This window comes from Sapajus apella, unplaced genomic scaffold, assembly GCF_009761245.1.
Source record: "Sapajus apella isolate SASKATOON/1434 unplaced genomic scaffold, GSC_monkey_1.0 scaffold44, whole genome shotgun sequence".
In the NCBI taxonomy this organism is placed as follows: domain Eukaryota; kingdom Metazoa; phylum Chordata; class Mammalia; order Primates; family Cebidae; genus Sapajus; species Sapajus apella.
The window spans coordinates 2,608,011-2,635,934 of NW_022436984.1; the positions used below are offsets into that span (position 1 = coordinate 2,608,011).

A 27,924-nucleotide genomic window follows, 5' to 3' on the forward strand; every position below is an offset into this window, starting at 1 on the left:
TTGCTGTTGGGGCCTTTTATAAATTGATCTCTGTTCCCTGGTCTCCTCCCCCCCCCCCACCCCATTTAAAATGTAACATACATTGTATAGAGATATTTACAAATACAGAAAGGAAAAAAGTTATATAATGACATACTAGTATTTAGATGGGTTTTTTCCTCTCTTTCTATAAAAAAACGTGCTTAGCAAAATTGTCTTTTATATATTCTTACTCTCCCTTTTAAAACACTTGGCAGGTTTTAATTGTTTTTATATATGCTTAACATGGCTGTCCTGCCTTGCCCGAGGTGGATCAAATGTAATTAATGGTAACAGTAACATAAATAAATATTTACTAACTGACAGTTTGCTGATGCTGCTGTCAGCTGTTGATTCCCTATGCAAATGGAAGAGGGAAAGCAACACCAGGGAAAAAAAATTATTCATAATATGAGTTGAGTTCTTTGCCACATCATCACATCAGTTATATTTTAAGCTGGAAAAAAAGTATTCAATTTTTTTTTCCTTTAGTGCTTTACATTAAGTTTTCAGTTTTTAGTGGATGGTTGAAAAACATCCTTAATTGTCCTTTAAACTGTAGCTCTTCTGAACACAGTCTCACCCAGCTCTTTCCTTGTCACGGCCCCTTGTACTCTGTCTCTGGCTCCTTTGCCTTTAGTCTCTGGCTTGAATTAGGGGAACTTGATTAATCTGCTTTGAGGTCAGCAGTTTATTCTTTGTGTGTCTGGGGAGAACTTGCCAAGATGCTGGAATGGGGTCAAGACAAACAACAGTAAGGATGGATCCTGGGTCTCCCAGCCTCCAGGAGTCTTGGGAGGTGAACTGGGAGCACTGGTGAGATTGGTGGCTGAGGGACATTGCAATTGCTTGGAATGATCCCAGCAGACATAGGGGCTTAGGAGTCTGGCTGGCAAATGAGGCAACACTAATGTGGCCTGAGTTACTTACTTAGAAGTGAGGAGAGAGACCCAGGAGGCCTTGTAGTGAAATCTTTTCTGGAATCACCTCTGAGGTATAACTATCTGAGTAGTTGTAGTGTAATATTCAAGGTCATGGCAGAACAACCAAAGAATTGGTATAGGAAGGGCCCCACAGCCTATAAGTTATCGAGGAAACCATGTTTTTCCTCACTCTTTTCCTTCATTTCTTCCTTCCTTTGCAGATACTTTTAAGTGCTTTCTCTAAGCCAAGGGCTATGCTAGGCACAGGGATTCAGCAATGTACAAAACACTCTGGTCCCCATCTTCTTGGAGCTCATAGTCTGAACAGGGACACATAAAAGGGAGGGGATAAATTGGAATGCAGCCACCTTAAACCTTGTTTTACTGATTTTTGTGTCTGCTGTTTAAAGTTGACATTTGAATGAAACACTTATTTACTAAAGTATCAGAAATAGGAGTGCAGGTAAAGGCTAATCAGAGGTAAAGAGTTGGGACCCTTTTTCTGTAGTGCTACAGGGACAGGTAAAAGAATGTTTCAGGAGCGGGAGTGAAGTGGGGAAGCCAGCATTGTTCTTAGAGTCCAGAGACCAGACGAAAATCAACCAGAGGCTGTGGGACACATGGGCCCTGTTTAGGACTTAAAAGTGGCTTCCTTTAAAAGAGGGATTTACATTTTTCCAGTTGGCTTTTTATAGTTGATCTAGGATAGAAAAATTATGGCCATGATGGTGTCCTTTCATAATGCTAAAAATGATCATCTCTGTGAAAGCAGAGAGAGCAAGGGGGCATTAAGGTTTTATGAGAAAGGCAAATTACCATTGTTTTATTCCTCAGTGAACCTGGAGGAGCCAGAGCTTTATCGTTTGTGCTGTGTTCCAAATATAACAGCTGTGTTCTCGATGCAAAAGACTCCAATGAGAGCAACATGAGAGCAAAAAAGAGAATGTCCTACTTTGACTTTTTAAGCATGCTTCAGAGGATTCATTATCAGGAAGTATATTTAAAATGCAAAAGGTCAATTTTGCACTCTGTTCTACTAGTCTCTGGTAGCTGGGAAAAGGTTTCCCTACCTCTTTGGGGCCTTCCAGTTAGGGTAGATAACGTGCTAGCATCAGAGGATAAGATTCAGAGGAAAGCCCTTGAGCCTGGAGATCTGTGGTAGAGGCATTTTTAATTTCCTGTCTACTTTATATTGGATATTGGCCTTATCTGAAATAATATGATCAATACAGAGAAGTCCCACCCTGCAGTTTGTCTGGCCTTGCAGTTTCGCTCTCTTGCCCTTTTATCATTGTTGTTTTTTTAGTAAGACTATTATTATTTTTTTCTCTTAGAAGTTGAGGGCCTTCTGTGAAAATTCGTGATGTTGTTAGGCTGTGTTGCAAGTAGCCACTGTCACTGGAAGTACTTGTAAGCAGATGCGTGTGGTGCAGTGGCTAAATACTGAGGCATAGCTGAGCATGATTTGCGTGTTTGTCATCTCTAATATGTTAATAGTGCCGTATGATCATTTTTTTTTTTTTTTTAGTTGCCTGACCTGGTACCCCAGCTGGGGACACTCTACCAGTTAATGGAAAGCAGAGTCAAAACTTTTCAGAAACTTTCACACCTTCATGGAAAGCTCATTCTTCTAATTACACAAGTGAGTAAATTGTATTGTTCTGGGCTAAATCTTTTGGATGTGGTAGGAATGGAGAGAGGAATAAGGATCATTTTGAGAAGGGTCTCGCTCTGTGGCTCAGGCTACACTGCAGTAGTGTGATCATAGCTCACTGCAGCCTCGCTCAAGCGATTCTAGTCTTCCAGGTAGCTGGGACTACAGGAATGCACCACCATGCCTGGCGAATTTTTAAATTTTTCATAGAGATGGCATTGCCCAGGCTGGTTTTGAACTCCTAGGTTCAAGGGATTCCCCCACCTTGACCTTCCTAAGTGCTGGAATTACAGGCATGACCCACCACGCCTGGCTTAGAGCTTCCTATTTCAGTGAGAAATTGGTAAATCAGGACCTAGTCTTTCACTTGGAAAGCCTATCAATTTGACAGTAATAAAGCTTAGTTGTGCCTGTTTCAACTTTTACTCTAATTTTTTTCTCACCATGTCTTTCAATTGTTAATATAGTTATAGGATATTTTTGCAGTTAAAATTTTGGCACAGAAAGATATTCTGATCACCTCTGAGCTTTTCAGCTTTGCATAGTAATTCTTTCCGTCTTGTATTTGAAGGATTTTTGTACTCTATTGTATGAAGGTCCTCCGTTATGGTGGTGGAGGATGAGTTGGCTGCAGTGGGGAAGGCTGGGTATGCTGGTGGTCTTGATACTTGGGATATGCTTACACTCTACTTCAGAACAGTACTTTATCTTCCAGGTAACAGCATCAGAGAAGACAAAGGAAACAACTTCCCCTGGACAGAAGGCAAAGTTGGTGTATGAAGAAGGTAAACATTGGGGGCGTGGGATGCACTTTAGAATTACAACATTTAGTTTTCAGTGACTGAGTTTCTGTTATCTTTGTGAAACGTCAGTGTAAGATATTGCTTTGGCAAGCCTCCTGTAATTAAAATAGGCAAGTCCATGACAGAAATCTGTGATTGATCAGATAAGAAAAGGCACGAGTATAATACAATGACAAAAAAGGGTATTAGGTATGGAAGAAGTTTTTTATTTTTTTATTGTATTTTAGGTTTTGGGGTACATGTGAAGAACATGCAAGATTATTGCATAGGTACACACATGGCAGTGTGATTTGCTGCCTTCTCCCCCATCACCTATATCTGGCATTTCTCCCCATGCTCTCTCTCCCCAACTCCCCACCCCCCGCTGTCCCTCCCCTATTTCCCCTCGACAGACCCCAGTGTGTGATGCTCCCCTCCCTGTGTCCTTGTGTTCTCATTGTTCAACACCCACCTATGAGTGAGAACATGCGGTGTTTGATCTTCTGTTCTTGTGTCAGTTTGCTGAGAATGATGGTTTCCAGGTTCATCCATGTCCCTGCAAAGGACACGAACTCATCGTTTTTTATGGCTGCATAGTATTCCATGGTGTATATGTGCCACATTTTCCCTGTCCAGTCTATCATCGATGGACATTTGGGTTGGTTCCTGGTCTTTGCTATTGTAAACAGTGCCTTAGTGAACATACGTGTGCATGTGTCTTTATAACAGAACAATTTATAATCCTTTGGATATATACCCAGTAATGGGATTGCTGGGTCAAATGGAATTTCTATTTCTAGGTCCTTGAGGAATCGCCACACTGTCTTCCACAATGGTGGAACTAATTTACACTCCCACCAACAGTGTAAAAGTGTTCCTATTTCTCCACATCCTCTCCAGCATCTGCTGTCTCCAGATTTTTTAATGATCGCCATTCTAACTGGCGTGAGATGGTATCTCAATGTAGTTTTGATTTGCATTTCTCTGATGACCAGTGATGATGAGCATTTTTTCATATGTTTGTTGGCCTCACATATGTCTTCTTTTGTAAAGTGTCTGTTCATATCCTTTGCCCACTTTTGAATGGGCTTGTTAGTTTTTTTCTTGTAAATCTGTTTTAGTTCTTTGTAAATTTTGGATATCAGCCCTTTGTCAGATGGGTAAACTGCAAAAATTTTTTCCCAATCTGTTGGTTGCCGATTCACTCTAATGATTGTTTCTTTTGCTGTGCAGAAGCTGTGGAGTTTGATTAGGTCCTTCCAATTATGTGATCAGTTTTACAGTAGATGTGATGTGGTACTGAGAAGAGTGTATATTCTGTGGATTTGGGGTGGAGAGTTCTGTAAATGTCTATTAGGTTTGCTTGTTCCAGGTCTGAGTTCAGGTCCTGGATATCCTTGTTAATTTTCTGTGTGGTTGATCTGTCTAATATTGACAATGGGGTGTTAAAGTCTCCCACTATAATTGTGTGGGAGTCTAAGTCTCTTTGTAAGTCATTAAGAACTTGCCTTATGTATCTGGGTGTTCCTGTATTGGGTGCGTATATATTTAGGATTGTTAGCTCTTCTTGTTGCATTGATCCTTTTACCATTATGTAATGTCCCTCTTTGTCTCTTTTGATCTTTGTTGCTTTAAAGCCTAACTTATCAGAGATGAGAATTGCAACTCCTGCTTTTGTTTGCTCTCCATTTGCTTGGTAAATCTTCCTCCATCGCTTTATTTTGAGCCTTTGTGTATCCTTGCTTGTGAGATGGGTTTCCTGGATACAGCACACTGATGGGTTTTGACTTTTTCTCCAATTTGCCAGTCTGTGTTTTTTGATTGGGGCATTTAGCCCATTTACATTTAGGGTTAATATTGTTATGTGTGAATTTGATCCTGCCATTTTGATGCTAGCTGTCTGTTTTGCCTGTTAGTTGATGCAGTTTCTTCATTGTGTTGATGCTCTTTACCATTTGGTAAGTTTTTGGAGTGGCTGGTACTGGTTGTTCCTTTCTGTGTGTAGTGCCTCTTTCAGGAGCTCTTATAAAGCGGGCCTAATGGTGATGAAATCTCTGAGTACTTGCTCATTCGCAAAGCGTTTTATTTTTCCTTCACTTATGAAGCTTAGTTTGGCTGGATATGAAATTCTGGGTTGAAAGTTCTTTTCTTTAAGGATGTTGAATATTGGCCCCCCACTCTCTTCTGGCTTGTAGGGTTTTTGCTGAGAGATCTGCTGTGAGTCTGATGGGCCTCCCTTTGTGGGTAACCTGACCTTTCTCTTTGGCTGCCCTTAGCATTTTCTCCTTCATTTCAACCCTGGTGAATCTTACGAGTATGTGCCTTGGGGTTTCTCTTTTTGAGGAATATCTTTGTGGTATTCTCTGTATTTCCTGGACTTGAATATTGGCCTGCCTTGCTAGGTTGGGGAAGTTTTCCTGGATAATATCCTGAAGAGTATTTTCCACCTTGGATTCATTCTCTCCATCACATTCAGGTATACCTATGAAACGTAGATTAGGTCTTTTCACATAGTCCCATATTTCTTGGAGACTTTGTTCATTCCTATTTACCCTTTTTTCTCTAATCATTCCTTCTCGTTTTATTTCATTGAATTGATCTTCGACCTCTGATATCCTTTCTTCTGCTTGGTCAATTCAGCTGTTGAAACTTGTGTATGCTTCGCAAAGTTCTGATGTTGTGTTTTTCAGCTCCATCAGTTCACTTATATTCCTCTCTACGTTGTTTATTCTCGTTAGCATTACGTCAAGTCTTTTTTCAAGGTTCTTAGTTTCTTTGCATTGGGTTAGAACATGTTCTTTTAGCTCAGCGGTTTCTTATTACCCACTTTCTGAAGGCTGTTTCTGTCGATTCATCACACTCATTCTCCATCCAGCCTTGTTCCCTTGCTGGTGAGGAGTTGTGATCCCTTGTAGGAGGGAAGCCTTCCGGTTTTGGGTGTTTTCATTCTTTTTGTGCTGGTTTCTTCCCATCTTTGTGGATTTATTCACCTGTCGTCTTTGTAGTTGTTGGCTTTCAGATTGGGTCTCTGAGTGGACGTCCAGTTTATTGATGATGAAGTTTTTCTTTCTGTTTCTTAGTTTTCCTTCTAACATTCAGGCCCCTCTGTTGTAGGACTGCTGAGGTCCACTGCAGGCCCTGCTTGCCTGGGGATCATCTGCAGCGGCCTCCGCGCTTTCCTTGGGAGCTGCAACCCTGAGCTGCTCCTAATTGGGTATCTTCGGAAGAGATTTTATTTTAAAGACAGGGTCTCAGTCTGTTGCCCAGGTTGTAGTGCAGTGGCGTGATCCCAACTCACTACAGCCTCCACCTTTTGGGCTCAATGCAATCTGCCCACCTTAGCCTCTTGGGTAGCTGGGACTGTAGTCGTGCACCCCAGTGCCTGGCTAACTTTGGTACTTTTTGTAAAGAAAGAGTTTCACCATGTTGCCCTGGATGGTCTCAAACTTCTGGGCTCACATGATCCTAAAGTGCTTGGATTACAGGTGAGAGCCACCATGCCCAGCTAGGTATGGAAAAGATTTAAATAGAAGAACAATATATCAACAATTAATGCAAATATATGTAAAAATCTAGATGGAATAGCTAATTTTTAAGGAAACATTTATGACCAAAATTGACTTAAGAAATAAAAAATTTGAAAAAGCTGGTAGCTCTAAAACTGACTTTGTAAAACGTCTCATAAGGTATCATGCCCAGAAAATTTGAAGGTTATTTTATCGAGCCTTCAAAGAACAGGTTCGTTGTTTTTTTTTTTTGTTGTTGTTGTTGTTTTTATTTTTATTTTTTTTATTTTTGGACAGGATCTCTTTCTGTTGCTCATGCTGGAGTGTAGTGGCTCAAGCTCGATCATAGCTCACTGCGGCCTCAAACTCCTACACTCAAGCGGTCCTCCTGCTTCAGCCTCTAGAGTAGCTGGAACTACAGGCTTGAGCCACCATGCCTGGCTTTTTTTTTTTTTTTTTTAAGTAGAGATGAGGTCTCTTTGCTTCCCAAGCTGGTCTAGTACATGTGGCCTCAAAAACAATCTTCTGATGTCAGTTTCCCAAAGTGCTGGGAATAGAAGCATGACCCACAATACTGGACTGTCCTTTTTGTCATGTGCTAACAATTTAGCCATTTTAGGAGCCAAGTGTAATCTTGATAACAAAACCTGAAAATGCCAAAAAGAGAACATTTTAGACCGTCCTCAAATCTTGAGTAGCAAATTGGTTATAGAAGTGTAGAGTTACAAAGTTAATATGCAGTAATAGACAGCTGGACGAATAGATTGGCATAGTTAACCCTGGAAAACCGGTAGCTCTGTGGACTCTTGGTGTGCTAATTGATGGTGTGTATTGTATCATTGTGGAGAAGATAGTCTCCCCAGTAAATAGTTTTGGGAATTTACTGAGTAAATGGGAACTCATGCTGTGGTTGCATATCCTTCCATTCATCAGGGACACTCCCAAAGTGTTTGGGTCCCAAAGTGCCTGTGTGTACCCCAATGACTAAAACTTCTCCAAGTATGAACAGAGGACCTGTGGGTGTACCCAGAACTCTTTCAGAGGCTCATGATGTTCTCCATTTTTCAACCAGTCATCTGTAGGGGGCTAGATTTTCTTCATAGTGCATTTGCATTATTTGTACACGGATAATTTATATGGAACAAAAAACATCACATCATGCATCACATTCCATGTTGTGAGAAATTGATATATTTGAAAGAGTGAAAATAGGTGTTGGCCATGATTTGGGGAATGGGAACTCATGCTTTGGTTGGGAGTATGTGTGCATCCTTCTTAGAGAGCAGCTTTGTAGGTTGGGCTCAGTGGCTCACACCTGTAATCCCAGCACCTGGGGAGGCCAGGGCGTGCGGATCATGAGGTCAGGACTTCGAGACCAGCCTGGTCAACATGGTGAAACCCCGTCTCTACTAAAAATACAAAAATTAGCTGGTGTGGTGGCATATGCCTTTATTCCCAGCTACTCGGGAGGCTGAGGTGGGAGAATCTCTTGAACCTGGGAGGCAGAGGTTGCAGTGAGCCAAGACCACACCATTGCACTCCAGCCTGTAGAGTAAGATTCCGTCTCAAAAAAAAAAAAAAATAAATAAATAAAAAAGCAATTTGTAATCTCAAAGTTGACAATTTGCATATCCTTCCATTCATCAGGGGCACTCCCAAAGTGCTTGTGTGTACCCCAGTGATTAACACTTCTCCAAGTGTGAACAGAGGAGCTGTGGGCATGCCCAGAACTCTTTGAGAGGCTCATGATGTCCTCTATTTTTCAACCAGTCATCTGTGGGAGGATTTTCTTCATATAGGTCAAATAAAGCAACATATCCAAAAAATAGAATGCAGAAGCAAATATGAGAAGTTTATAACAGTGTCACTGTACCCAGTAGAAATTTGTTTTTGTTTTGGAAATACCATTTTTCATTAAAATATTTATGTTAACATGTAATGGTTGGGCATTTGTAAACAGATTATTCTTAAAAAATTGAATTTGAGGCAGGCGTGGTGGCTCACGCCTGTAATCCCAGTACTTTGGGAGGCCGAGGTGGGCGGATCACGAGATCATCCTGGCCAACATGGTGAAACCCTGTCTCTACTAAAAAATACAAAAATTAGCTGGACGTGGTAGTCCCAGGCTGAGGCAGGAGAATGGCTTTAACCCAGGAGGCAGAGATTGCAGTGAGCCGAGATTGCACCACTGCACTCCAGCCTGGTGCCTGACGACAGAGCAAGACTGTCTAAAAAAAAAAAAAAAATAGAATTTGAATGTGATAAATATAGGTATACTTTCCCCACATAAACAAAAACTTTTCGGATCCCTCAGTTTTTTAAGAATGTGTGAAAGCATTTTAAGGCTAAAAGGCTTGACAACATAGCTTTAAAACATGTAAGTAAAGAGATTATATAAGTATGTTCACTGCGACCTTTATAATTAAGAAAAAGACTTGTAAACAGCATAATTCTTCATTAGTGGGAAGGTGTTTAAAATGGGCTATTACTTTAGCATAACACGACATTAGTGAGAGTGCCCGGAGTAGAGGTCTGAGTTAACACGCGTAAGTTTGATTACAAAATCAAGTCACAAAATGATATCTTCTGCATAGCATTGTGTAATTGTGTATAGGTGTGTAAGTTTGGTAACTCACAAAACTATATTAATTGAGTATTGCCTCCTTATCCTCGGGATACATTCCCAGGCCCCCAGTGGATGCCCGAAATCTTGGATAGTACAGAATTCATATGTACTATGTTTTTTCCCTGTACATACATACCTGCAGGCGCAGTAAGAAATTAAAACTGTAATTATTAGTAAAGTGTTAGTAAGCAAAATCAGGGTGGCTTGAACATAAGCTTTGCAATACTGCAACATTTGATTTGGTAACTGAGGTGGCTACTAAATGACTAACGAAGCTGGACAAAGGATGATTTACCCCTACGTCCAGAAGGAGCCTGATAGCGGGACACTTCATCATGCTACGCATCATGGCGCTCAATTTCAAACTTAGGAATCCTTGATTTGTTACATTTTCTATTTAATATTTTTGGACTGCAGTTGCCATGGGAAGCTGAAAACCGGGAAAGGAAGCATATTAAGGCGAACTGCTGCATATGTTTTTTGTGAATATGTGCATGTGTAATTCTTGGGTAATGTATTCATTGTAACAGCATAGTGGGGAATGATAAGCTCACAATAGTGGTTTCTTTTGGGGAATGGGCTTAGGGAGATGGCCTTGTAAGGAAACTTAATCTGTGGATAATGATTTATTTTCTTAAGAAAAAGTAGCTATAAGAAGAATGTTAGAATATCTCAAAAGAATAGGAACCCCATTCTATATTATTGGATAACATTGGCACACCTAACGAAATCAATTCCTTAGTTTTATCTAATGCCTTGTTCATCTTCATCTTTCTCCAATTAACCATAAAATATCCTTTAAAGCTGATTTTTCCATACTAGACTTGAGTTTTGCGTCATGGAGGGTATTGAATCTGGCTACTGTGTTTCTGAAGTCTCTTTTTAGTCTTTAAGAACTCAGCGTTTCATGACATGGACTTGCTGAAGAGACTGGGAAGGGTATTCACAGAATGCCCCCCACCTTGTGGTTGTGGCTTTGCTTCCTTTTGGTTTCTTTTAATTTGCTCCTCTAAGCTACAATTCCTTTAAACTCGATGTGATATCTAAAGGTTTGATTAGATTTTATTCTTGGAGGGGTTGCCTCAGTGCTGATTGTTCATACTGCATCACACCAAGAACCACATTGTGCATGTTCTTTCACTAACGATACAAAGATTACTGGCAGTTTTTTTCCTCTCCATTGTGAGTATGTCTTCCTTGGTGCTTCGAAAAAAGTCTAGTTATGTTACTTTTTTTTTTAACGTTTCAATGTTCTCCCAACCCCCAACAATCATACATCTAACATAACAGTTGCTAATATTTCAATTATCAGTACCTTATGGGTTAAAATTCATGCTAATTCTTCCATTTCATTTATAAGCCAGCTTTTCTCTGTTGAATTTTTCCTCATCACTGGGGCTGTTTGGTAGCCGTGATACAGCTTAGTATTTTAAGATGAGGTTTTTTTAAGAGTTTGGCTAATTGATTTGTCCCAGTAAGATCTTGAAGGAATCATATAATGATATGCTTTTATACATAGAAGAATAAATTAGCCAGGTGTGGTGGCTCACGCCTATAATCCCAGCACTTCCGGGGGGTGGAGGTGAGCCAATCCTTTGAGTCCAGGAGTTCGAGATAAGCCTGGGCAACGTGGCGAAACCCCCTTTTCTACCAAAAATTATCTGGGTGTGGCAGCTACTCAGGAGGCTGAGGCAGGAACCTGAGGCTTGAACCTGGGAGGCAGAGGTTACAGCGAGCCAAGATCTCTCCACAGCACTCCAGCCTGCAACAACAACAAAAGTTATGGCTTAGTTGGATGATTGCTAAATATAAATAATATTTCTGGCCAGGCACAGTGGCTCATGCCTGTAATCCCAGCACTTTGGGAGGCTGAGGCAGCCGGATCATGAAGTCAAGAGATCGAGACCATCCTCACCAACATGGTGAAACACCGTCTCTCCTAAAAATACAAAAAAATTAGCCGGGCGTGGTGGTGCGTGCCTGTAGCCCCAGCTACTCAGGAAGCTGAGGCAGGAGAATTGCTTGAAACCAGAAAATGGAGGTTGCATTGAGCCGGATTGTGCCACTGCACTCCAGCCAAGCGATAGAGGGAGACTGTCTAAAATAATAATAATACTTTCTTTCTAAAGTACATTCAGGAATCTGGTTCTGTTTAATTTCCAGGCTATAACCTCTGTTTTGTGTTAAAATTAGGCTGGTTTTTTTTCTCCCCTTACAGAATCTTCTGAAGAGGAGTCTGACGATGAAATAGCAGATAAGGATTCTGATGTGAGTGATTCATTCCCTGGTATATACATTGGCCTTTATATCCTCATGCTCTGTAAGAATGAGGCCTTCATGAATGCTTTCCTTGTTGGTATTTCTACTAGGATAATTGGGATGAAGATGAGGAGGAGAATGAAAGTGAAAAAGATGAGGATGATGTTGAAGAGGAAGATGAGGATGCTGAAGGAAAAGATGAAGAAAATGGTGAGGACAGAGATAGAGCAAGTGAAAAAGAATTAAATGGAGATTCTGACTTAGATCCTGAAAATGAAAGTGAAGAAGAATGAAGACAGCAAAGCAAGCCAGTCAAACTATATAAACTCTGGCTCACCTTGCCCAGTGGTGAGGGTTGCCTCTGTGCCAGGATGCCAAGGACCGCTGCGCATTTCCAAATTCACAGCAGTGGATTCCACGCCACCTTACTGTCCTGAGCACCCCAGACTTAACTGTGTAAATAAGAGTGTTTCATTCAAATGTTAATAAACTTTACACAGTATATAGACACATTTTCTGCAATGTACTGACATCGGTGTCCAATATATGGTATATTTTTATAATATAATATCCTAGTAAGATTGGTTATATCAAGAATTGACTTACATGCAGATAAAGACCTTTCCCATAGGAGTTGAAGAACTGGACGGTTGTGTAGGAGTCAGCTCTTATCTCAGGTTGGTATCTTTCATCAAATCCAGATGCAAAGCAGCACTAGTGAAAATTTTTTTAATTTAGTACATTTAATTTGGTACATTTTCATAAAATACAAAGGGATAACTAAAAACCGGAGTAAAAATGATTGTATTTAAAAAAATCGTCAGTATCTCTAGCTTCTCCATTAACTGTGATAATCTGATTTGAGTCAGATTGAATCTTTGAAGTGCTTCCCCAAAATAACCACTTATTTTTTAAGCTGTCATGTGAAGTATTTTTTTAAAACAAAAATTATGATAACTGAAAAACTAGAGAAGTAGCCATATTAAGGAGTTTTCTTGACCGCAGATTGCTTGTAAAGAATCATCAGTGTATAGATTAGAAGAGCTCATTACCTGCAACTTTTTAAAAAATTCAGTTATAGCTGCTTTTGAAGAGGTTTTCATTTTTATTTAAATTACTAATGGATCAAAGAACACTTGTTTATTTTTTTCTCTTTGGTTTTAGATATTAATGATGACCTTGCTGGAATTTTTTTCCAAAGAAAATATTTTTATAATTAAATAATTTAATGTTTTTCTTCCTTTTCATTACCTACTCTTGGCAGTGTTAGGGTATCTGTTTACCTTTAAAATGATAATATCACTTAAGATTTTTTATGTATGTATAAATAAGTATTTTGGTGTGCTACAAAAGCCTTTGCAAATTATAAGTAGTTTTTTTTTTTTTTTTTTTTTTAAAGAATGAGCCGATACTGGCTTAGTGCTCACTAGGGGACATGCAGATGGAGGCTCACCTCTAAGAAAGAAAGGGCTGGGCAGATGGATCTATTTTTTCCCACCTGTGAATATGTAAAACAAAACCATTATCTTCGAGGGACTTTTTAATATCAGTGGCAGAACAGAAATTTGTGTGCTCAACTTAAGAGCCAGAGCCATATAAACATCTTGGGAAAGCAAGTTTGAACCAGCTACTGGTGTAATGTACAGTTTTGTCTATAAATGGAGCTGTTTATGGCAATTTAATACCATTTTCTTTGTAAAGTGAATAAATATTCATCTTTACCCAGTGCTTGTCTTGTGGTATATGTAGAGGAATACAGCCATATGTTTGGGCTTGGTGGTGTGAAGGTTTTTAAAAAGCAGTTTCACTCCCCTGGCATTAAATAGGTAAGTGCTTCCAAAGCTTGTGGATAACCTAGAATTTGCAATGAAGTGACAGAACCAAGACATTTGTGTTAGTCTAGTGTCAGCTGTAGCTGGTTGATTCCTCATGCATTCCCACTTGGCTGGGTTGTGATTTCACAACCCAGGGCTGCAGTGGCAGTAAAGAAATAGGCATGTACTGATCAGTTAAATCCTGTACTGGTAACTAACACCTGGCTTATGAGTATGATTTCCCTTATACCTGGCTCTACTTAAAGAAGTAATTGATGACAACCATGTGGTAATTTCTAATTATTTTTTTGGTTTAGAAAAATTCAGAGTGAAATTAGACTTGTTACAAAAAGAATCTTGTATATTTAGAGTATTTCATTGTCTTTTTCCACTCCTAAACCATGCAACAAAGTTTGTGTGTTTTCTTTTTTGAGATTAATTTTTCATCCCAACTTTTTATTGAGAAATTTTAGCCCTCCAACCATGATCAAGTCAATAATCATGTTGTAATTACATGTTATATTGCTGTAATAATTCACAATAATCATTCTCATCGTGTATGTGTGTGTATTTTAACGTTTAAGTGAATTCACACAAATTAAGCCATGTTGTAGAATGTCCTACATTGTGGATCTGTCCAATTGTTTCCTTGTGATTAGATTCTAGCTTAAATACTTTTTGGCAGGAATCCTAAAAAGGTGGTGATATTTGACTTGAATTTGTAAAAGTGGATTCTTCGGGTGTAAATGAATATATGCATATGTTTTAATGTAAGTAGATGTCAGGGCTTCAGGTTTGGGGGGTTTGAAGCCATAGTACAATGGTTAATGCTTTGAGTGAGGCTCAGAAATTGGATCTTCATAATGAAAACATTGGGTGCATCTGAGGTTATAATTCCATTAGAGATTAGTGCCCAATATGCTACATTCATTTATTCAGCAAGTACTTATTGATTGCCTACTCTGTGTCAGGGATTATTTAGTAGCTTGATACGTAACCGCTGAACAGCAACAATGAAGGATATCTGCCTTTGAGAAGCTGACATCCCACCAGGGACATGAAGACCATAAACAGTGTATAAGTGAGTAAATGCTAACCTTTTTGGCACCAGGGACTGGTTTGGTCTGACAGTTTTACCACAGACGAGGTGGGGACGGGATGGTTTCAGGATGATTCAAGCACATTACATTTATTGTGTACTTCATTATTGTTACATTGTAATATATGATGAAATAATTGTACAGCTCACCATCAAGTAGAATCAGTGGGAGCCCTGAGCTTGGTTTCCTGCAACTACACGGTTCTTTCCATCTGGGTGGGATGGGAGACAGTGATAGATCATCAGGCATTAGAGTCTCATAAGGAGCACACAACCTAGATCCCTCTCAGTAGGGCCCTCCTATGAGAATCTAATGCTGCTGCTGATCTGATGGGAGGTGGAGCTCAGGCTGTAATGTGAGTGGGGAGCACCTTTGCTCACGAGCCTCCACCCACCTGCTGTGCAACCCTGTTCCTAACAGGCCATGGACCTGTTTAGAAGGTGGTAACTTACAGGTGGAATAGCAGATTAAGAAGGCTGGGAGTTAGGGTTGGGGAGTGCTGGTTGCAGAATTAAATATATGATCAGGGTAGGGCTTACTGAGAGGGAGAAATTTGAACACAGACTGGGAGGAGGTAAGAGTCAGTGAAGTAGGTATCTGGGGAAGAGAAATGAGCTTGAGTCTAAGGTCATCATGAGCCTGGGGTGTGAAAGAAACAGAGGCAGTCCATGTGATGCATACAAAGGAAATTAAATCAGAAGGTAGCCGGCAGTCAGGTCATGTAGGGCCTTGAGGCCATTTTGTAGGGACTATCTTACGTTGACTGACAGTTTGAGCAGAACAGTGACATGGTCTGCCTTCTGCATTAATAATTCAGTATCATCCTGGATGCTGCGTTGAGAAAGCACTGAAGGACAGTTTCTTGAGGGGCACAAACCAGTGGGGTGCTTTTAGAGCAATCCAGGGAACAGGTGATGGTGACTTGGGGCAGGGTCGTATTAATTGGAGTTGGGAAGGATTGGCTGGCTTGTGATATTTGGAAGTTAGAGCTGATGGGATTTCTTGTGAGATGTACAAGGAAGTGAGAAGGCAGGTATGATTCATAGGTGCTTTTTGCTAGGACCTGGATGCTGCTGTGGGTGGCGTGGGTTTGTGAGGGGAGATCAGGAACTGAGTTCTGGGCATGTTGAGTTCTATTTCTAGATGTCTGTTAGGCATGCAGATACACACCCACGTAACTTGCGGGATAGATTGGGATGGAGGTAGTAATTTGGTGTTGGCATGGGTGACATGAAAACTGTCAAAAGACCCAAGGGTGTGGTCTGAATAGAGCCCCCAGGCCTAGCCCTGGGCAGGAGCGGGGACCCCAAAGATCCCAAGAAAGAGTGACAGTGAGGTAGGAGAAACTGATATTTGTTCTTCAAATTTGAATTATGTTTTTTTTTTTTTGTTTTTGTTTTTGTTTTTGTTTTTTTTTTTTTGTTTTTTGTGGAGACAGGGTCTTGTTCTCACCCAGGCTGGAGTGTAGCGGCATGATCACGTGATTCTTCCACCTCTTATCTTCTTGAGTAGCTGGAACTAGAGGTGCACAGTACCATGCCCGGCTAATTTTCATACTTATTTTATAGAGATTGGATTCTGCCATGTTGCTGGCAGAGTCTTAAACTCTTAGGCTCAAGTGATCCTCCTGCCTTGGCCTCCCAAAGTGCTGGCTTGGTGTGGTGGCTTAGGGGCAAGTCACCACGCCCGGCCAGATATGAATTCTTGCCATCCCTTAGTTGTAGTTTCTTTCAACTGTAATTAATATGATTACTAGTGAACCCACCCAGGCAGCAGTGGCTTTTACGATGCTCCTCCTGTGACCATTTGTGATCATGTCTTTGAAGGTAACTCAGGCATAAAATTAGATTTTCTTTTAATCTAGTGTAGTAGTCTTTGACTTTTGTGGCACCTCAGCACTGTCCTTATGCTGACAGAATTGTGCGGTGGGTCACAAAGCAGTGGCAGAATGAGAAGCGGCAGCAGTGTAACTGGATTAGCAGACATCGTTCAAACTGAGGAAGCCCGGCGTGGAAAAGCATGGGATGGGTGGCGCTGCGTCACATGGTGCTGGCTGACTGGACGTGAGGGAACTGGGTTGGCTGTACTCATCTGTACTATAACTTGTGTTCATATATGTGTGAGTAATTTTTTTTTTTTTTTTTTGAGACAGAATCTTGCTCTGTCGCCAGACGAGTGCAGAGGCGCTATCTCAGCTCATTGCAACCTCCACCTCCCGGGTTCACGTGATTCTCCTACCTCAGCCTCCTATGTAGCTGGGACTATAGCCGTGTGCTACCATGCCCAGCTAATTTTTGTATTTTTAGTAGAGACGGGGTTTCATCATGTTGGCCAGGATGGTTTCGAACTCCTAACCTCGTTATTCACCCACCTCAGCCTCCCAAAGTGCTGCAGTTACAGGTATGAGCCACTGCGCCTAGCCATGTGTAGGTAATTTTTAACGTAAAAATATTTCTGAGAAAAATAAATAGGTAGGCGTGATGGCATATGCCTGTGGTCTCAGAACAATTATAAGTCATTGTGTAGAAAGTAGTGCAAAATGAAGTTTGCCTGGATGTTGTATGAAAAATCCAAATGTTGAAAATTACCGCATTAAAAATGGCCTGGCATATCCTAGGTAATGATGGCTCACAGGGAGAGGAAATACGCCACTGGGGTGCTAAAGTTAGAAAAGGCTTTTAGAGGGAAATAAAAACTAGGTAATGAAAACATTTTGCCCTGGGCTTGCCCGTGGCCCTGTTGTAGTTTAATGTGTTTGAGATTCTGCCTCAACCTAAAGCTGTCCAGAAAGTTCAACAGAGAGACTGGAAGCAGCTCTGAAGTCGGAGAGAGGACTCAGCAGCTCCCTTAGTGGGTCCTGTGTGATCATCATGTTCCAAAGCCGAGCCAAAGCTTTGCAGGTTCAGACACTTAAAACTTTGTTCTTATCTCTGAAGCTGTTGCAGTTTCACAGTCGAATCACTAACCAGGCTTCCAAGAGAAATTGTGTTTGTATGTTGTATTTATTTGTGACAAGTAACATTCCTCTCAGTGGAGCAGGATGTTCCCGTTGGGTGGTGACCCTTCTTTGTACTCAGGAGAGTCACATAATAAACTGGTTTCATAATTGGAATATTGTGTTTGGATCAGAGTATGGATGGAATTGGAGTAAGAGAAATGAACTGGGTGTCCTTCGTAGCTGGTGGTGTGGACGAAGCCCGGCCTGTCTGTACTGACAGGGTTGGAGTTCTTGGCTTTGTTATGTGTTGTGCTAGATCCTCTTCCTTCATGCTGACCACCCTCCTTTGGTTACCAGGAATTGTTAACAAGCAGCTGACTGGCTGGAATTTGCATGCTTTGAGTCTCCTCAGGCACCCACTGAGGTTTGCTGGTTAGGGTGCTTTCTCATAATTCAGAGATCACTGGCTGGTGAGCATGGGTTCTGCAGCGATGTGGTTACACCTAAAAGACAAAGTGGATAGATTCAGCCAGACTTTGACCTTGTTAATTAATGACTCAACCTCGACAAAGGCCTCTCCCTTTTTTTTTTTTGTGGCACGATATAGCTAACATTTACCATATTAATCAGTTTTAGGTGTACAGTTCTGTGTCATGAAGTATAGTCACATTGTTGTGCAACTGGCAGTCTCTCTTGGTGACTTGTGGTTTGATGAGACATAAGAAATAAATGGAGGGCTGGCTGGGCAAGGTGGCTTGCACCTGTCATCCCAGCACTTTGGGAGGCTGAGGTGGGCAGATCACGAGGTCAGGAGTTCGAGACCAGCCTGACCAACATGGTGAAGCCTCCGTCTCTACTAACAATACAAAAGTTAGCCGAGTGTGGTGGCGCGCACCTGTAATCCTAGCTACTCAGAAGGTTGAGGCAGGAGAATCGCTTGAACCTGGGAGGCAGAGGTTGCAGTGAGCTGAGAATGCGCCACTGTACTCCAGCCTGGGCAACAGAATGAGACCGTCTCAAAAAAAAAAAAAAAAGCAGAACGGAACGCAAGTCAGTCTGTTGTGAGAAGAGATTACTTTGAGGTCCAGAAGCTGAGTGCTAGTTTTGGATCCATAACACGACGTGGCAGTGAGAACTCTTCCTTTTTCTGGAGTGTGACAGGAGAGGAACAGCAGTGCCACCTGTCTTGTGGATGCTGCAAGAACCACCTGGAGCAGCCCTGAGGGTACACGTTGGACATCAGAGTGCAGTGCCTGGCTAAGGGATTGTTTCTAGAGCAGTTAATTATTAAATGTTTTCCCAGTATGGGAAGGGAAAATGGGGTGGGGGAGTAAGTTCTAATGGAAATTTCTTTTTGTCTTTGGCATTAATCAAGAAATGCAGACACAGCCTTATGGGTGGACATAGTTCCCCTTTCCAAAGGTGAAAAAGAGAACGTCATAAAATCTTTTTAAAAAATAAGATTAAAAAAAATACATTGTTTTGAAAGCCAGTGACACGTTCATAGAGGAAATTTTGGAAAATACTAAAAGATATAAAGAAGGAAAATAAAATCATAGATTACTATAATGTTTTGGTGTGTCTCCTTTTTATTTTTCTCTGCATGAATATACATGTTTTTCTTAGGAAATTGGAATCTATATATTTATTTTATCTCTTACACAATATCCATTGTCGATTATGCTTTGAAATAATGTTTGCGGTTCTCACTGTTCCACCCACGTTATACTTTAACTGTTCTAATTTGTTGTAAGTAATGCTAGAGGGAACATTCTTAGACATATTTTGTATTTTTCTTAAAATGTATCCTTATGAAATATTTCTAGGAGTAGCGTTTCTGAGAAAAATAACATACATACTCCCTTAAGACTTAAGAAATAGACCAAAATCCCTTTCCAGAAAGGTTCTATCAATTTTGGACTCCATAAGCAGTGTTTTTATTTCCATTTCATCATGACTCTCAGTTTACTTTTTAAAATGTTCATTGCCATTTGCATTTCTTTATTATATTGTGGGTTTAGATCCTTGTCCATGCTTAAAAAGGCATTGTCCTATTTACCTATAAAGTATTTTTATAAAAGAGAATCATTCCTTTCCAAACAAGTGCTGCAAATATTTTTCATGGGTTGCCTTTTCATTTTTTTGATTCTTTCTCTCTCCCTGTTTCTCTTTCTTTCTCTCTTCCTTTCCTCCTCTCTTCCTTCTTTCTCTTCCTTCCCTTCCTTCCTTTCCCTTCCTTTCCTTTCTTTCTTCTTTCCTCTTTTGAGACAGAATCTCACTCTGTACCCAGGCAGGAGTGCAGTAGGGCGACTGCAGCTCATTGCAGCCTCTGCCTCCCGGGTTTGAGCAATTCTGCTGGGATTATAGGCGCGTGCCACCACACCTGGCTAATTTTTGTATTTTTAGTAGAGATGGGGTTTCACTATATTGGTCAGGCTGGTCATGAACTGACCTTAAGTGATCCTCCCGCCTTGGCCTCCCAAAGTGCTGGGATTACAGGTGTGAGTCACTGCACCCAGCCGATACTAGTTTTCTTTAACCTTTATTTTTAAGCTTAAAAAACTTTCCTTTTCTGAAAGTAGGCAGGTTATTTCTTGCATTTTGTTCTAGTCTCGTTATCTCTCTGTATTTTTATATATATTTTTAAATTTATTTATTTTACTTTAGGTGCATACTATATCTGGCATTTCTCCCCATGTTATCCCTCCCCACCATCCCCTCCTCCCCACCCCCCATTGTCTCTCCCCTACCCCCCCCAACCGTCCCCTGTGTGTGATGCTCCTCTCCCTGAGTTCATGTGTTCTCGTTGTTCAACACCCACCTATGAGTGAGAATATAGAGTGCTTGGCTTTCTGTTCCTGGGTCAGTTTGCTGAGAATGATGGTTTCCAGATACACTTCAGTAAATTGTGACTTTTCAGTGCATTATGACATCATTAAATTGGGTTGCAGCCACCACTTTTTAAGGAAGAAAATGTAATTAAGATAGAGCATACCAGTGCATTGCATATACTTAAGACAGTAACTTGTTTTAGGGGCATGCAATGTTAAATGTGTTCTTGTGTTAAGACAGTTGGAAGCTGCTTCTCTGATCTACATGGAGTTCTTTTCAGTGTGGCTGAGATGAGGCTCTAACTTGGATTCCCACACACTCCCAGCCCGTTTTCTGCACACCGGAATTCTCTTCCCATCCTATACATGTGCGCTTGCTTTAGCATGGTAGGATCCTACTCTGCTTCAGCACTGTCCATTCCATTCCATTGTTCTCTCTTTTGACAGTACATTATTAACTTTGGGGGCTTTAGAATTTATTTTTATTGTTGGTGTCTTTATACCTCTTTGAAATATTTTCCTAAATATCTATGCCTTTCCATTCTCCTGCTTTGCTAAGTAAAGATTATTTGGTTGTAAGAAACAAAAATTAGGGCAGTTTAAGCAAAATAAGTGTAATTATAATTTCAAAGAATTGTCAGGGTACACAGAGAGCTTGGCTGCAGGGAGGGATTACAGGAGGCAGGCAGTCTTTTTTATTTTTATTTTTTTTTTTTTGAGACGCTTTCTGGAACTGTTGCCTGTGCTGGAGTGTAATGGCGCAATCTTGGCTTACTGCAGCCTCCACCTCCTGGGTTCAAGTAATTCTCCTGCCTTAGCCTCATCAGTAGTTGTGATTACAGGTGCCCACAACCACGCCCAGCTAATTTTTTGCATTTTTAGTAGAGATGGGGTTTTGCTATGTTGGCCAGGCTGGTCTCGAACTCCTGACCTCGTGATCTGCCCACCTCGGCTTCCAAAGTGCTGTGTGGTCTCTTAACTGCTGCCTTAGAGTTTGTGCTGTCATTTGGTTGCCTGACTGCTCCTGAGGTTATGATGTTATCATCCAGCTACTTTCCAGTTCTTAGGAGACCTGGGCATTCTCTGCTCTTTTAGATCCACCCCTTTCCCCCCCACCGTTCTCCATCTGCTGCTCTGTGCCCTTGAGGCTGAGTTCCACTGATGGCATCAGCTCAACTCCCTTGCTGAGACTGGAGGGTTGGAGGCCATGCGGTCAGAGTCCACATTCCCTCGCTGAGCTCTGCCAGGCTGTGGTTTGGTGGGGGCTGCCCTGGTCCTCTGCCTGTGCCCTTTACTCGGCCTGGAAGTCCAGTGACAATTTCCTTCTGTTGGTCCCTTTCTGCATGTCCTGAATGCCTCACCCTTCCCCCACCCCACCCTGTAGTCTCCCTTAACTCTACTCACCCTTTTAAGTACTGCAGTCCCTTTACACAAATCTTAGCCCTGCTTAAAAGTGTTTGTTTCCTGCTGGAACCTGAGCCAGTCCACATTCCCAGTTCCTGGGGGAGACATCTGATTGGCTGCATTTTGTTCAGGTGTCCATCCTAGTCCAATCACCCCGCCTGGGCTGGGTTCACACCGCACTGGTGACTTCCAGGAGCCTTGTCAGGAGGGCAGTCTTTATGCCAGAAGTCTGGGGCATCGGGAACTGAGCTGGCATCTGCCTCACAGATTGCTGTTAACATTTAAAAAACACACTTAAAGTTGTAAAATACGAAATCTACCATTTTAACCCTTTAAAAAAGTCCACAGTTCAGTGGCAGTGAGTACATTTACGTTGTGTATTGACACAGTCATCTCCAGAACTTTCTCATCCTCCCACACTGAAACTCCTTATCCATTAAATGATAACTCTCCCTCCAGCCCCCGCAACCACCGTTCTGCTTTCCTGCTCCATGACTGACTATTCTAGGAAGCGCATTGAAAAATACATATTAATTAGACAAGTAATATAGAAGTACATTTTTTTTTTTTTTTTTTTTTTGAGACATTGTTTCACGCTCTCACCCAGGCTGGAGTGTAATGGCCTGGTCTTGGCTCACTGCAAACTCCACCTCCTGGGTTCAAGCAATTCTGCCTCAGCCTCCCAAGTAGCTGGGATTACAGGCATGCACCACCACGTCTGGCTAATTTTGTATTTTTAGTAGAGATGGGGCTTCTCCATGTTGGTTAGGCTGGTCTCGAACTCCTGCCCTCAGGTGATCTGCCCGCCTTGACCTCTCAAAGTGCTGAGATTACAGGTGTGAGCCACCACGCCCGGCCAGAAATACATTCTTGTAAAAAAAAAAATGCAAACACAACACCTAAGGCTGGAGTAACTTTGCCCGTCACCTGGGCTCTCCTTCCGGCTTAGTGATTATATGCAGAGGCTACTGCTGTTATTTTAGAGTTTTGGACTCCAAATCTTTTCTGTGAATCTGTATATATACAGATGCACCCTCATAAGTGATTTCTTTCCCCCCATAAATAGTATACTGTATGTAGTGTTCTGGGACTTGAGCTTGCTTTTATTTATTTATTTTTTAATTTACTTTAGGTACTTACTATATCTGGCATTTCTCCCCATGTTACCCCTCCCCACCTCACTCCCCACCCCACATTGTCTCTCCCCTACCCCCCCCAACTGTCCCCTGTGTGTGATGCTCCTCTCCCTGAGTCCACGTGTTCTCATTGTTCAACACCCACCTATGAGTGAGAACATACGGTGCTTGGCTTTCTGTTCTTGGGTCAGTTTGCTGAGAATGATTGTTTCCAGATTCATCCAAGTCCCTACAAAGGACACAAACTCATTATTTTTTATGGCTGTGTAGTATTCCATGGTGTATATGTGCCACGTTTTCTCTGTCCAATCTGTCATTGATGGGCATTTGGGTTGGTTCCAGGTCTTTGCTATTGTACACAGGGCTGCAACGAACATATGTGTTCATGTGTCTTTATAGTAGAATGATTTATAGTTCTTTGGGTATATACCCAATAGTGGGATTGCTGGGTCAAATGGAATTTCTATTTCTAGGTCCTTGAGAAATTGCCGCACTGCTTTTATTTTTTAAACCCAATGTATTTTGGAGGACTTTCCAAATTAATGACATAGGACAACGTCCCGCAGCAGGATCAGCAGGCGGGCTGGTTAAAACACAGACTCCTTTGCCTTACCCTGGAGTTTCTCATTCAACAGGAAGGGGGCCGAAGAATGCGTCCCAGCTGCTGCTGCTGCTGCTGTCTTACGGCTGTGCTTCTGAGAACCACTGCAGGAGTATGGGCTGTGGAACCATTCCCTAATCAGCAGACGCTTGGGGTGCTTCCAGTTTCTCAGGAAAGTGAAGTTGCGGCGACGTTTTTCCTGCCTTCTGGGCACCTGTGTCGGCATCTTTCTAGGGTGGGCAGGGAAAGGTGGAATTCTGGTCATAGGCTACATGTACCTTAAATTTTAATGGGTTCTGTCAAATTGCCTCTCAGTGTGGCTGTAAGAATTTATAGATGACCTTTCACACATTTTACCCAAGTTAAAAATAAATCCTATGGGAATTTTGATTGGCTTGTGATAAGCCAATAGGTTAATTTACAATTGATTTCTTTTTTTCTTTCTTTCTTTTTTTTTTTTTTTTTTGAGATGGAGTTTTGCCCTTGTCACCCAGGCTGGAGTGCAGTGGTGCGTTCTCGGCTCACTGCAACTTCTGCCTCTCAGGTTCAAGCGATTCTTCTGGCTCAGCCTCCCGAGTAGCTGGGATTACAGGCACGTACCACTACACCTGGCTAATTTTGTATTTTTAGTAGAGATTGGGTTTCACCGTGTTGACGAGGCTGGTCTTGAATTCCTGACCTCAGGTGATCCACCTGCCTCAGCCTCCTAAAGTGCTGGGATTATAGGTGTGAGCCACTGCACCTGGCCAACAATTTATTTTATCATGGAATATTATAACATTAAAATTTATGTTTCTTATATGATAGTAATACAATGACGATTTATTAAAATTGGGAAACTGCCGCTTCTCCTCTGGCTGGAGTCATGTAATTGGAAGAAATGATCTCATTGCTCCTTTACGAGTGTATATATCTGAACATCCCAGTTTAGGCAACGTTGATAAGGTTTGTACACATGGTACTTACCACACTGTTACCTCATGAAAGAATGATTTTGTGTGTTTATTTTGAGCTTCAGTTTCATAAGATAGGGAAAAAGCAAGGTGTCTACAAGGGTGGGGAGGGTATCTTCAATAGGGGAGGTTTTTTTTTGGCGCCACTATTCTCTCATAGCTGGGTGCTCAGGCTCTGCATTCGACAGGATGTTGAATGTCCCTAGGAGTGGGACTATGGCATAGCGATGAGCAGGGAGACATAATTGAGTAACTAATTAGGATGTGAGGGTAGAGCGCGGTGACTCACACCTGTAATCCCAGCACTTTGGGAGGCTGAGGCGGGCAGATCACCTGAGATCAGGGGTTCGAGACCAGCCTGACTAACATGGTAAAACGCTGTCTCTACTAAAATGACAAAAATTAGCTGGGTGTCATGGTGGGTGCTAGTAATCCCAGCTACCTGGGAGGCTGAGGCAGAAGAATCACTTGAACCTGAGAGACAGAGGTTGCAGTCAGCTGAGATTGCACCATTGCACTCTATCCTGGGTGACAGAGTGGAAAAAAAAAAAAAAGAAATTGATCTATTAAGATCCAGGGATCTAAACGATTTTAGGATTTGAGGGAGGGCCTTTTAGAAAGCAAGAGTGACGAAAGTGCAAGACAAACAGGTCTGTTCTAGAAACTTGCAACTCGAGCACTTTAGAGCTGAGCACCTTGATTCAGTCGGAAATCAGGTGTAAGGCATTATCTAGTGTAAAGAAACCAAAATGAGTTTTCATGAGTGGAGAGCCTGTGCAGATTCTTTTCAGATGTCTCCCAATGTTCCTTTCTCCCTCACTAGACATTGTTTTTTTGTTTTTTTGTTTTTTTTCCTTTTCTTTTGAGACAGGGTCTCGTTCTGTTCTCCAGGCTGGAGTGCAGTGGCATGATCATGGCCCACTGCAGCCTCAGACTCCTGGGCTTAAGCGATCTTCCTGCTTCAGCCTCCCAAGTAGCTGGGACTACAGGCATGCACCCCATGCCTGGCTAGTTTTTAAATTCTTTGTAGAGATGGGTCTCGCTATGTTGCCTGGATTTTGAACTCCTGGGCTCAAGCAACATTCCCTCCTCGGCTTCCCAAACTGCTGGGATTACAGGTGTGTGCCACTACACCAATGTTCTGTTTTTGCATTTTAGAGTGTACACATGTGTATTGGCTTTTTGCTGTTGCTTGGATTTGGTGAATTTAGTGGAAGCAGGACCAGATACCATTGCTACAATTGTATCTTTTCTCATCCTTTCCAGGCCTGTTGGGATTGTGCTGATTACTTTCTCCCGTTAGAGGTATAATACAAACGTCAATATATAAAGCAACCACTAGGTGCCAGCCTTGCTTTGTGCAAATTTCTTTTCATCCAAGACCAGGAGCCTTCTGGGAAAGCAGTTTGTTCCAGCCTGCTCCTGTCTATCAGGGAGGGTCAGGGTGTGAGCTCTCTGCGTGCCAGCCCTCTGGGATTGGCTGAGAGAATCTCCAAAGTGCTTCCAGCTCTTTTCCTGTGTCCAGATCCTGAAGTGGAGCCTGAATGACTGTAGCCCAGCATCAGGCATCATGAGAGGGACCTAGAGGGAATCCTGGTGGGAGGGGATCGAGTCTCCAGGTGGCAGCTTCGCCACCATTTTCCCTGGCCTGGTCGTACCCTCCCTGGACCTGACCACACTCCCCCCAACCCCCGCTACAGATGCTAACCTGATAAAGTGCCCAGCTGGCAAGAGAAGCTGCAGCAGCTCTTTAGTCTGACACAGTTGCTGAGCATAGGAAGCTTAAATTGACGTTTCCCCATCTTATGTCCTTAAAAAGTGAAGTAATAATAAGCCAAAAATACAAAAGAAATTAACCACATCATACAGCAACTGCATCAGTTTCCCCCTAGACTTTGTCCATGAAAACCAGGAGTTTACATATGTCAATGATAGCGGGGGGGGGGGCGGGAAGAGAAGAATATGGTTTTTCACTTCTTTTCTCAAATTAGGAAAATTTCAAATATATGGAAAAGTTAAAATAATAGTATAATGATCTGTATACACACCACTTAAAACAAGACATGGTTGATAAAGCCATGCCACCCTAACCGCGGGGATATGTTCTGAAAGACGTTGTTGGGTGAAATGGTGTCATTATGAGAACATCATGGAGTGTACTGACATCAACCGAGATGGCACAGCCTACTACACATGTAGACTATATTGTTTGCAGGCTACAAACCTGGACAGCATCTTCCTGTACTGAGTGCTGTAGGCAGTTGGAACTCAGAGATGTATGAATCTAAACACAGAAAAAGCACAGTAATATGGTATTATAGTCTTATGGGATCACTGTCATAGATGTGGTCCAACATTAACCAAAATAGCATTATGTAGTCCATGACTGTATTTTGCTTCATCTATATTTTGTGCATGAATTTATTTTTGTTGATCTACTAGAAAGTAAACTGGAAGCATCATAACATTTTGCCCTTTTTTTTTTGAGATGGAGTCTTGCTCTGTCGCCCAGGCTGGAGTGCAGTGGTGGAATCTCGGCTCACTGCAAACTCTGCCTTCCGCATTCGAGAGAGTCTTCTGCCTCAGCCTCCCAAGAAGCTGGAACTACAGGTGCGTACCACCCCCCGCCCCCCGACTAATTTTTGTATTTTTAGTAGAGAAGGGGCTTCACCATGTTGGCCCAGCTGGTCTTGAACTCCTGACCTCAAGTGATCTGCCCACCTCAGCCTCCCAAAGTGCTGGGATTACAGGCATGAGCCACTGCACCTGGCCAACACTTCACTCTTAACCACTGCAGGGTGATGTGCCTAAAAATTCTGACTCCTGCATAACTACATTACCATTACTATACCCCCGAAGCCCCAGGCAGTAATTCCCTAACATCATCCAATGGCCAGTTCATATTCAGCTTCTTTTCAAATAGGGATCCAGCCAACACTTACTCACTGGATTTGGTTGTCAAGTCTCCTTTAGTTACTATTGCTCTGAAACAGTCTCTTACCCTTCTGCCCCCTCAGTTTTTTCTGAAACGTCGACACCCTGAGGAGATCAGGCCAGTTTTCTTGTGCAGTGAGCCATGTGCTGGATTAGATCATTTCCCTAAGTGAGTTTAACTCATTTCTGTACCCTCTGTATTTTCTATAATCTAGAATTTGTACCTTGGCGCTACCCAGTACAACTTACTGTGATGACAGAAATGTTCTCTGTGCTGTCTAAAATGGAAGTCATTAACCACAGGTGACCAGTGAGCAACTAAAATGTAGCCAGTGTGGCTGAGTGATAGAATTTTTAATTTCATGTCATTTTCATGAATTTACATTTAAATAGTCTCCCCTCCCCTCCCCTCTGCTCCCCTTCCCTCCCTTTCCCTTCCTGTCTT

At 41.9% G+C, this 27,924-nt stretch overlaps 1 protein-coding gene across 1 annotated transcript in view; it reads left to right on the top strand.

Annotated features, from left to right (window-relative positions):
• WDR43 (WD repeat domain 43) overlaps positions 1-13,493 on the top strand; it is a 59,840-nt gene extending 46,347 nt beyond the window's left edge. The window contains exons 15-18 of the mRNA XM_032239185.1: positions 2,470-2,583; positions 3,311-3,380; positions 11,728-11,777; positions 11,879-13,493. Of these exons, the coding sequence (XP_032095076.1) occupies positions 2,470-2,583; positions 3,311-3,380; positions 11,728-11,777; positions 11,879-12,061 (417 nt within the window). The 3' untranslated portion in view covers positions 12,062-13,493. The remainder of the gene's footprint in view (positions 1-2,469; positions 2,584-3,310; positions 3,381-11,727; positions 11,778-11,878) is intronic.
• Positions 13,494-27,924: the final 14,431 nt, after the last annotated feature.